Source organism: Battus philenor, unplaced genomic scaffold (genome assembly GCF_028537555.1).
Source record: "Battus philenor isolate CCGP_79_NKW_IND1 unplaced genomic scaffold, ilBatPhil1.0.hap1 SCAF_10, whole genome shotgun sequence".
In the NCBI taxonomy this organism is placed as follows: Eukaryota; Metazoa; Arthropoda; class Insecta; order Lepidoptera; family Papilionidae; genus Battus; species Battus philenor.
Genome location: NW_027181662.1, coordinates 14,421,104 through 14,433,476, shown reverse-complemented (window position 1 = coordinate 14,433,476; position 12,373 = coordinate 14,421,104). Strand labels below are relative to the sequence as shown.

The 12,373-nt window shown below is 33.5% G+C and overlaps 2 protein-coding genes across 2 annotated transcripts in view; both read right to left on the bottom strand.

Moving 5' to 3' along the window:
* Nucleotides 1-10,080, bottom strand: part of LOC137927240 (synaptic vesicle glycoprotein 2C-like) — a 40,104-nt gene extending 30,024 nt beyond the window's left edge. Inside the window, exons 1-3 of the mRNA XM_068771022.1 lie at nt 9,969-10,080; nt 6,448-6,636; nt 1,505-1,582 (exon numbers count right to left, since the gene is read on the bottom strand). Of these exons, the coding sequence (XP_068627123.1) occupies nt 1,505-1,582; nt 6,448-6,636; nt 9,969-10,080 (379 nt within the window). The remainder of the gene's footprint in view (nt 1-1,504; nt 1,583-6,447; nt 6,637-9,968) is intronic.
* Nucleotides 109-693, bottom strand: LOC137926426 (transposable element Tc3 transposase). The gene has a single exon (XM_068770026.1). It carries the CDS (start codon nt 691-693, stop codon nt 109-111), a length of 585 nt encoding a protein of 194 aa, XP_068626127.1.
* Nucleotides 10,081-12,373: the final 2,293 nt, after the last annotated feature.

Genomic DNA, 12,373 nt, shown 5'->3' with positions numbered 1-12,373 from the left:
AAATACAAATGCTATTGGGTTTTGCAGTGCGACAAAAGTATAACCCAGGTAATGAAATTTAAATAAAAATTCGAGAAAAATATATCAAACAATAATCATTCATGTAATCTAATATTTAGTAGATCCACCACTTTTACTTATCACCTCAATCATTCGGTCCGGTAAACTGTCATATAGCTTTTTAATTACGTCTTGATTTATATTTTGCCACTCGTCAACTATGACCTTTTTTAACTCTTCAACAGAAGTAAATTGTCTTGATCCACGATAGACAGCTCGTGATAAATTTCCCCAACAATTTTCAATTATGTTCAAGTCAGGAGAATATCCTGGCCATTCAAGAACTTGAATATTTTTTTCACTAAAGTAGTCTCTAACTACCTTTGCTCGATGGATACTGGCATTATCTTGTTGAAAAATAAAATTAGGACCAGCAATTCGCACTGCGTGAGAGTTAATTTGCTCGTTTATTACTTCTATATATCGTTTACTAGTTATTTTTCCAGAACAGAACTTTTTACCTGAGTATCCAATGCCAGACCATACCATTACACTACCACCTCCGGCTTGCCGACGGCTCAATATAAAATTATCTTTTCTTAAGTCGTTAAAATAGTAATTAAAACCATCAGGTCCATCCAAATTAAACATCTTTTCATCAAAAAAAATAACTTTTCGCCACTTTTTTTCCATTGAACGTGATCTTTTGCAAATTGTAATCTAACTAGTTTATGTTTAGCAGACAACGGTAGTTTTTTTGGTAATTTCTCACGTTTTAAATGCTCACACTCACGTATAATGCGTTGAACGTTTCTTAAATTAGTACTAACACCAGCCTCCGCTGCGATTTGTCTTGCGGTAAGCATAGAATTTGACGCAACTTTTAGAATTGACCTTCTTTCTCGTGGTGTAGTTGCTCTCGGTCGACCTGTCCGTTTTTTCCTACCATAGTTGTCGGGATCTTTTAAAAAATTTCGCACAACACGATGACTTCTGTTGATGATTCTCGCGATTTTGACCTTAGAATAATTTTCAGAATGCAATTTTTTAATTATATTAATATCAGTTTCGTTTAAGTGTTTTCCCCGTGGCATTTTAAATAAAAAATAGACAAATATTAACTTAAACAATTTATTTATACGTAAGAACTTACGAGTTACACGAAACAAGTATAAACATGAATTGACATGTCCAGTGCACCGAGCTGCTTGAGCCAATGAGACGAATGGGTTATACTTTTGTCGCGCTATCAAACCAATAACTTCGCCGCCGCGTAACAAAGCAGGATCGAAATGTAACTATATATATACCATAGTACTAGAATCAAGAAAACAATGCTGGCGCGTTAGGAATTTATTTACTTGTATTTAGTTTTACAGTAAATATAAAAAAATTCGAGGGGTGGGTTATACTTTTGTCGCGGAGTGTAGTAGATTAAAAATATAGTGTCTAAATGGATTAATTTTTTTATTCATTTTACAAATATAATTAGAAAATAACTCACCAGCGGAATCCAATGCCGTCTCGTAATCCGCCACATCCTGGACTTGATCCTGTGCATCATTCGCGGTTCTTCGCGTGGCTGCAGAACAAAAAAGATATCCTTTTTTTTTTATTTTCACACCTTGTGACACAATTACTGGCTATTTTAAATTAAATCTCCGGATTTTGAAAAACAAAATCATGTTAATACTTCATTCGATCTGGAACATAGTTACACGTAGTCATGTATACCGAACGTGATTATATTTCTAGTAACACTGAGACTCCATTCTCAGAGCTCTTTACACTTAGTTACATATTATATCTACGTGTTTACAGTTTAAATTCAAAATTGATACGTACCAGATTTTTAATAAACGAAAAGCAGGTAAAGTGTACACAATGCAATATATACATACATACATACATATATATATATATATATATATATATATATGTATATATATATATATTTTTTTTTTTTATGTGTGTATATACAAATTTATGTATTTCGTTTCTCTGTATTATTTTCGGGCCAGGGATATATTTTTACAATGATCTTTCACAAACTTTCCTACTTTCACCATTTTCTCTCTCATTCTTCACAATGTCTCTATTTCTTTCTTCTTTCATCTTTTACATTTTCTATCAGCATTCGTTTACATTGTATTCACGCATCGCCTCCCATCCTTCGTCACGTTTTTTAAAATTATTTGCTTATATTTCCACTTGACTAATTTTATTTTTATTTCGTTAAATTTTCTATTTTCTATTAATTTATAATACAAAGTAACCTTCTTATTTTCTATATAAACTTTTTTTCTCAATATTATAAACAAATTACTATAAGAGTTTACGCAGTTGTCTAAAAACAAGTTACTAATTTAATGATGCAAAGCAAAGAAGTTGATAAAAAACAATGCAAAGTAACTGTCAAATCCTTTTTGCTTAACGAAAATCTTCTGTGCTTAGAGTATAGTGTATCCTAAATCTTCTTCGTGAAGAAGCTGGTGTGAGAATGTTAGTTAGTAACGTAAAATTTTCAAACACCCCTTATAACCACTTGAGAAGATTCACACGTCGCGTTCCCACGTCTCTCCCCACGCGCTGTGATAACAAACTATGATTGTGAAAACAAATTATATATCCAGGCATTAATATGCTTTTGGTTATATTTTAAAATATATATTTTTAATTGATATTATATGTTAGTAAGGAAATATTTTAATTTATCAGTAGATGTACAGAAGCAACTTGAACTTGGGTAACGAAACACACCTTTTTTGCCATGTTTCTTTCATTTATATTTTTATTCATTCATGCATATTCAATCTTCAGACTAGTTAAATATCGTCGATGTAATTAAAACGTATCATAACTATACCATATTTTGTTTCAGTACTTTTTATACTTACACTTTCGATAATTACTGGCACTGATTTTCCCCATTTGTAGAAAATGGGAAATGTAATAAAGGAATTTTTTTGCCATAAATCACTTTTATATTCTTTTATCTCCACATACCAACATGTTAACAGTGTATACATAGAAAAAAATATTTCTAGAATGTACTATATATAAAATGTAAACACCGTTGGTTTGTTAATAAGAAATATTTGTTTTTCTTTATAGATCGTCCATGATAGAGGTGGCCAAGCTCCTTGATAGTTCGAGCCATTGTTCGAAATTTGAAATTTTTCGCGAGCCGCAATTTAATACGCATTTAAAACACGCAAACGAAGATGTTTCTTACAAAAAATATATTTATTGAAATTATATCACAAAAGTACAAAACATGTGCATTGAAGTTAGATATAATGGCACATGCCAGCAGTCTTAATAATACTTAAAATGCCAGTTAGTTAGTTATAATCGGTGTTTAGATTTCACTAATTTTATGGTGGAATAATAATAATAATTATTCACACCAGTAATTTGTTTCGATTTACCAGGAGCTGACGGTAATATAAATTTTGCCACATGCACATGACAAGCACTCTTAATAATACTTAAGATGCCAGTTAGTTATGATCGGTGTTTAGATTTCGCTAAATTTATGGTGGAATAATAATAATAATTCTTCACAACAGTTTGTTTAGCTTTACTAGGAGCTGACATAGGTAATGTAAATTTAAATATTGAAATAATTCGACAGTCAATCGGAGTCAAAATATCGTTCAAAGAGACGCGTGTATAGTGTCTACTTGTGCATAAAAAGAAGAATGTTGGAAAAACAATTTGATAGAAACTAGAATCAATTTGAGCATTAATACAATGATATTAAACATATTAAAATAAAGCTAGAAGAGTTTCAATATATGATTAGGAAGAACTGATTTCAGAAGGACACTCAACGATCTCCGTTACTTATATCTGTGTTAATAAACCTCGCTCCTACATCTTATTCTTTTTTATTAGACCATGGATGCACTGCAAGGCATAATAGCCCTCTGTCTCTGTCCGCTTTCAGAGACTTCCCGTGATCTTAAGTATGTCGTCGGACCACCCAATATAGCATTTTGTAATTTATCAATATTATTTATTCCTTCATCACAACTCTTGGATCTCCACAGCTGGGATATAGTTAATAAGATCGGTTGAAAGCAGTCAACATTCAGTGTCTTCGGACGACCACCTCTGTCTACCTTGTGGGTGGATGTTCTCCAGTCTCTGATCTTTACTCAAGAACCTGAAAGTCCCAGTGGTTATTTGTACGCTTAGACCACGAACCTACTGTCATATCAACTTTATATACTACTACTACTCCGCTAGCTCAGTGACCCAAAGTGGGTCTTGGCCTCCGAAGCGAGAGACTTCCACTTTCCTCTATCTTGCGCCATCGTCTGCCATTGGCTGACATTCAATTCGCGCAAGTCTGCCTCAACGCGATCGATCCAGCGATACCTGGGTCTACCCACTGGTCTTCGACCCCTCGATTTTACCAGGTACGCTACCTTCACGCTCCGATCCGATCCCATTCGCTCCAAGTGACCAAGCCAGCGGATTCGTTGAGCTTTATATTCGCCAATGATATTTGGCTGTGCTACTATAGTCTGAATTTCGGCATTCTTTCGGAGCCTCCAAGTCGTCTTGATTTCTCGCTGGTCCCAAGATCTTCCGCTTTATATAGCAATTATTTAAATTAAAATTAAAGATAATTAAGGAAATAAATTTAAAATATTACATTGACATGTGCAAATTTTTGTACGTGCATGTTTATAGGAAGATGACACATGTAGACAAATGAAATGAACAACAAATCTATCGGGTCGATCAAGCAAATTAATTTCAAAGTTTGAAATCTATCGATGATTTATATACCGTGAAATTTGCTTAGGCACAATATCGGTGCGTGGATTCAGTTCGGGCGTTTTTATCGCCTTTCGTACGCCACGATAAAGGCTCTTTGTGCGACGACCGTCTGTTACAATACAAAGGTGATGTAACACGGTTTATACTACTATTTTTGGTAGAACATTAGGCAGCTGTGTTTTTAGTCTCAAATCAGCTGGAATAAGCATGTCTATGGATCAGACTTGGCTATGTTTCTTTAAAAATATCAAGACTAATTGCAATATACACTTTGCAATACCAAGATAAGTCAAGCTATAAATGCAAACGGGCAAAAATCAATGACGAGATTTCATGATAAAAGAGGAAAAGCCTATTGATGATCAATTGCAGTCTAATTTTAATCATCACATCAGCCAACCTTCGGTTGGAAACGGCCTAAATTCTGTCAATCTTATAGGTGTATGTTCGTTGTCTTCTCACTTAAAACTTAAATCATCAAGAATCTGTTCACTATGTGATCTGCCCAACTAAATTGCCAATTTTTCAATCGTCTCAAATTTGACTGATCTCCTAGAGATGTCCTGGACTTGATCCTTTACATGTGTGTGGCCTTGTAAATGAAGTTCAAAGCGAGAGACCATGTTCCATATAATAAGTCATCACCGGTAACACACATCGATGATAGATTTGTCTTTAGGCACTGGAAGATACGAAAAATATATCCATGGGTTCTGTGCGTTCTGCTTATAAAGAAATCGATGCAAACTTTTTTATTTAGACACTAAATGAGAATTTATTGCGACGAAATGTTGTATTAATTCATTTTAATTAGGATATTATAAAGTTAGAGCTCACTTTGATTTTAGTCGTATTTTATATCATAATCAACTGTTGTAGTACAAGTGAACAAGATGAATGATCCAAAGTGAAAAATAATGACTTTATTTGATTGTTGGTGGACGATGTTACCCTTTCTGGCTTTTACAGCTTCTTCGAAGTTAGGTTATATATATAATTTTAAAAAATGTATGTCAGTTGCTTCGCCTGGCGTATTTTGACAAATTTATACTATCTCGATTTTAAGAAAACTTTTTTTACGAAAAAAAATGTTTGAAAAACATTGCATATTTTGAATAGCGTACATAACTTAGGATTTAGAAGTATAATAATAATTTTTTTATTGCGTACATACATCGATTGTTCACCGCGTACCACCTCATGTAGCAGCATGTGTTAATAACACATCAGCCTATTTCTAAACACACCTCCATTAGACGTTCATATTATTTGAAACAACGGCTTATTCATTACATTTTCTAAAGGCTACATTATTGAAAAGAGAAATCAATATTTTCATGTGAAGAATATGAATAAAGTTTTTCTGTAATACATATGATCTTACAAAAATTATTTAAAATAAATTAAATGCTGCATCAAGATTTGTAAAATGCATTTTTAGATCATGCCAGTGGTCTAAAATTTATTAAAAATATTTTTAATTATTTTTTAAACTATTAAGTTATATATTTTTATTAACAAATCAATAAAATTTTAATTTTAATTTATTAAATAATTGTGATAGTTTCTTTATTTATATGAGTGTAAATAATAATTTTAAAAGGGGTTTTAAAGCCTTAAAATTAATTTAGTTAATTAAAAATAAAAACTCACCGGTATCGTCTTTGGGAGCTACTTTGCAGACCATGTTTCCTGTCACAATAACTGAGTGCAACTGAATAGGCACGCGTGTATTCGAACCCAGAACGAGCGGGTCGTGGGGACGGCCGTCACCGCCTGCGCTACGGATTGCACTAACTGCGACCGTGGCATTCGCGAGTTTGGCTGACCGGCCGGCGATAACTGACGGTTAATAATTAGCAGAAGGCTTGCGGGGTTCTTGAACATCGCTTCTGCTAAATCGCGGATTTATTTCCTTTTTCGCCGGGTTGGACATTCACATATATCTGAATGACACATCACATATTATATTAGTCAACCATTTGAACGGTACAGAGATAAATTCATGAAAATGCGTGAAATAAATAAATATCGTAAAAGAGATGATTAAAATTTAAAATATGAATATATATATATATACATACATATATATATATTCATATATATTTATTTATATATATATATATTTATATGTACACGTTAACTACCCGTCACTAATTTCTTTTACTATCTCTAAACTATGATTGTATATTAGAAAATGCCAAATGTGATAAGACTTTCGTGTTCAATAGAAATTAATACATTCGTTTAATTTTGTGAAACCTAGAGAAAGTTATAATATGTATATCTTTGTTTCTAGTACTAACCTTAGGTACTTTTATCTTTTATTCATTTTAATATTTATATACACACAGAGCAGATTTTATTAGAAGTGGATATCCCTCACTGGATGCAAAAAATATGGTGCAGATTATTATAAAAGCAAATAAGAGTCTGAAGTAGTAAAATGGTTACATGCGAAAGTCGAGAGATAGGCATACAGGTAAAATAATGTAAAATTATTGTAGTAAAAAGCAAAGAGTTTACAGCAAAATTGTAAATCGGCAAAAAATGTAAATAAATAAAATAAACCAAATTAGTTTAATAATCTGTGACTCGCAATGTTAACTGTGATCTGAGAAGGAAGATGACGTAAGAGAGAGGATTTGCAACAATGTGAAAAACTGAAATACATTTTTTATCCCATTTTATAATGTCTCTGTTCCACACAAAGCGGGAGCAATGATAGGGGCCCTCAAATACAGGGTCCGTTTAAAAATCTGCTAGGAGGATCGAAGACATAATTAAGGTAATTGTAGCGATCACTGAGAGAGTCCCATGTCTTGCAGAGGGAGTGAATCAGCTGGAAAGAAGAAGTAGAAACATTTATAGCGAAATAATCACAGTTGTCAAAATGCTTTCGCTTATCTGTCAATCTATCGGTCTACGCATGCGCAAAAACTAAGAACGCGCGGCGTACAATTTTAAGGCGGTTGTCAAAACCGCGTTTCGCGCCAAAAATTATTATGAAATAAAAATGGCGAACAGCGTTAAGTGACATATGTGTTGTTGTTTGTGTATTTATATTAAATCTTTAGTGTTGTGATGGAATATTGAAGTAAAGACTATCTTATATTAATTTTGAATCAATGTTTAATATTTACAAATGAGTGGTGAAAGTTATATGTAAAAATTATTTCATTCGCATGACAAATAATTTATTACGACGTTGGTGTATCTGAAGTTGTAAGCGGATGACTTTTAAAATAAACTGTCCATCTTTCATCCAAGCGTTTTAGTTTTTGTGCTTCAGCTCGTTAGGTGGTGTCTCTAACATTTCCTACCTAACTTATTAAACTCTACTACGCCTTAATTCTTAAAACAATCAATTCTCTTCTGTGATACAAAAAATTGTACCAATATCAGCGGTATTACTCTATAAAAATAACATTTGATGAATGTTCGAGAAAGGCATAATGTAACACATTAATTTGATATTTCCTAAATTCTTCACATCAGAGTTAAAAGACTACAAAGACTTCAGATATTGCTATCTCTACAAATAGGGTTCAAGCCAGAGTTGTATCAATGTAATATTACTGCGGCAATATCACCTATCCCCATGCAAACCATAATTTACAACCATCTAGTTTTCAAATGCCGTGTTCCATCACGCTAAGTACAGGTTAATTTATTCCAATTACACAGGAAAGCTGCGCTGTGAGCAATTAACATGAGTTATATGAACTCGGGTAACCCGCGGTGGCGCCTACCATCCAGACGCTAATAGCTATCGCAAAAACTAGTTCTAACTGGATCCACAATGAGAATCAGCTCCAGAAATACCTCAGCTATTCTAAGGTTTTCAAGCAACTAACTGCTTTATATAAATTTAATACTTAAGTTAAATGTAGGAAGGTTACATTTATAACAACTTTCTCCCGGTATGCAGATAGTTATTTTAAGCCTGCTATTTCTAGCGTCTGCTAATGTGGTTTTAAATGCTATGTAGTTATTTAAATAAATTGTTGCGGACATCTGTGTGAAAAAAAAATTACGACTGTAAGATTGATCACTCAAGAGGCACCAGAAGACCCTGGAGAAGCCTATTTCCTCATGCAGCCTCCATTACATATATCTAGGCAGTCCTTAAAATTATGACTGGCACAATATAATAAAAAAAAAACTTTGAATTTCTTTTCATGAGTTCGAATTTAGAATTTTTTTGTACATGTTTATATTCTATAACGAAACGGATGTTTATAGACGATCGAGTAGTAGTAATTGCCTTACACCAGGGATGTGCAACATGCGGCCCGCGGGTCGCTTGCCACCCTTCAAAACATATACATGTGGCCCACTAAGCATTTTTAAAATCTAATTAATTTTTTCTTTGTATCCTGTCAATATTATGTTTTAAAATTAGTTAAATCATAATTAATGGCTAAACAAACTAAATCAAAACATGTTTTTGTGACGAGTTACTCAATACGTTGTTATAATATAAAAAAATTTCAGTAAAAATTGAAATTTTTTATTAAACTGATGTGTGCCCTAAAAAAATTTCGCTTTGTATGAAAAATGTAGCGCAAATGAAGTTTCTGTTCTAAATACATGTTTACGAAATATAAACGATGAGATTTAAAAAAAATTACCACTAATCAAAACTACGTGATGCACGATGAGAAAGCTACATATGTTACGTACATTTTTCAAATCTATAGTTTTCATTAAATTCTATATTTTTAATTATGAATAAAGTTTTGTAAATTATAATATGTGTCAAATTTTGTGCAACCCGTCAAAAAAATTAAAATTAAAATTGGCCAATTGATTAAAAAGGTTGGTTACCCCTGCATCACACCACACTAGACAGCTACGATTTTTGATTTGCCCAAAATTTCGCGAATTGTAATAAAATTAAACAAATGTAAGATTTACTAGAGGGTTAAGAAAAGATGTATAATGGCAGAACACTTTTTTTTAAATAAAAATAATTCTCCACTTCGTTACATGCTGCTAATTGCCAAACGGTGTAATAGAGTTTCAAGTTTAATATTCTCTACATCAAGATTTTATTCTCTCCGAGTAGAGATAGCAATGATCACCAATGCGCCCCAGTTTTTAGATCCCTAACAACCAAGGGTGTCCTGCATCATCACATCTGATTGGATTTCGCAGAGAAACTCCGTTACTCTTTGGGTCAACTCCAGCCTTCTTATGAGGCCAATCGTAAGCGACCAAGTCTTGGATCTGTAGGTCATCATTGGTAACATCTAATGTTCTAACACCTTCATCTTCAAGCATTGCGGTATTTTGTATGAAGAAGATATTTCGTTAATTAGTTAATTTGCCGTCAATTAAATCAAGTAATAATAATTAACATAAACACGAAACCTTTTTCTTAACTCATCTTGACTAACTGTCCCTTTAAACTATTTTTAACACCTATTTTAAATCAACTTGCTTAATATAAACTTAAAAAAAAGTCATACCAACCAGTGTGGGAGTACATTATTACCGTAAAGTTTTTGTTGCATACCTCCGAGCTCCATGCAGCTTATATACCTAACTTATTCCTAGAATATGCGCATTCTCGCTATCATACCATGGAATCTTAATTGTATCTAAAAATATGAGGGTGACATGAAATTAAATTACACTTTTTTATCTGTTCAAACGTGATAACGAATCTGTGGTAATCAACTGTGTTTTAAGATCGATATATGCAGGCTATATATAAAGGAGAAATATGCCTCCTATAAATAATTCCCGGTCAAATGTAATTATCACTTTTTTAATGAAACCAGCTATTGAGGGCCTTTCGTACCTCTATTTTTGGGAAGGAAGAATTTTTTCACATTAATTTGCGTGCTCTTATTGCATTCTTATAATAAACACTTAGGTGAGTTTAACTTTGAAGAAATTTATTTTTCAGCGAACTCATTCGACATTTTGTGAAAAACGGAGTTGTGTATATGGGCTAATTGGTTATACTTGTAAAAGGTTTAAATCAACCTTCACGTCTAACTCTCGTCAGATATGAAACCGGATCTTATATCACAGGAGACACCAACTTCTTATCTTACTAATTGAACCTTGCCCATCTATTTCTTTCCATTCCATTCATATTACCTTGTCCATCCTAATTAAGAAAAGGACCAATATTTAGCCACTTCCGCACATTCAGTGGTAGTCGTGCAACAAAGTGCACCGCCCGCCAGCCCGCTGATAAATGTGTATGCGACAAACAATGCAAATTACACAACTGCCACTGTTAAATCACTCAACACGAGTTTCAGTGGAGGGGTCCACGGGGCATCTTTAAGAGTTATGTTACACCGATTAGTGCCAAACACAGAGTCTCTCCAAACTCTGTGGAAACGTGGAAGTGGCTAAATATTGATTCTTCTCTTACTTGTAAGAGTTGCTTCCGCTTCTTCTACCAGCGCGTAACGCTTTCCAAAATGGTAGTAGTTATATTAACCAGATAATAGCAACCAACTAAGCCGAGGTTTGGCTCTCTGAGGCACTTCTGTATCGGAATATTCAGAAAGTATTATGAGTAACAACCCAAGGCCAATGGATATCTTTGAGCGCAGTTGAGCGCCCGCAGAAGCAATCAAAAAGCTCTTCTATCTTCCAATCCTTAAAAAATAGTATAATAGAATATAGCGGCCCGAACTGAAGCTCTCCCGGAAGCCTTCGAGGTTCACTACCTTAAAAGAGATCTTAGGCTAGGCGCCTTCTGTGCACTATCATCTCAAACCTACGAATTCTGCTAATGATACATAGGCAGCGATGATAGTCCGTTTAAAAATGTAAATGTCATAAAATTTCGTAACATTAGTTTATTTATGTATATTTTGTTTAATATATACAACTAACACATATTTTTTACTTAAGAATTAAACGTTAATATATAAGAACATCTTTTTCAGTCGATAGATGAACACTACAAGACATAGGCTTTCTATAAATATCACCACGACGACCAGTCCTGCGCTGCCTGAATCAAGCAACTTCCTTGAACCTTCACTGTGTGGTCTATCCACATAACGTCTACCAGTTCTGGCCTCCGCTATAAAACCTCTTATTTAAAACAGCCAATGGTTACACGAACGTTATGCTCCACCTACTTATACTTTAAACAAGCAATTCTTAGAGCTATATCTGTAATTTTGGTTCTTGCGCGTACTTCTTTATTTCTGATTAGATCTAGCAGCGATATTCCGTGCAAATTCCTCTCCGTTGCTCTCTAGAACACATATTCCTACGTACTTCAATGACAACTCTATGACATTTTATTATGTCCAGCACCAGATATTGGTCAGGATGTAACAACACTACATAGATATTAATATAGCTTTAGGAATGTCAAGTTCTTGTTGAAAAAGATAAATCCAAACAGTATAAGTGAATTTGAAATGCTTTTTGAGATCATTGGTTAAAATAAGCGTACATCAAGGCAAGGAATATCAAGTTCTTGTTGAAAAAGATGAATCCAAACGATAGAAGTGAATTTAAAATGCTTTCTGAGATCATTGGTTAAAATAAGCGTACATCAAGGCTAGAAATGTCAAGTTCTTGTTGAAAAAGA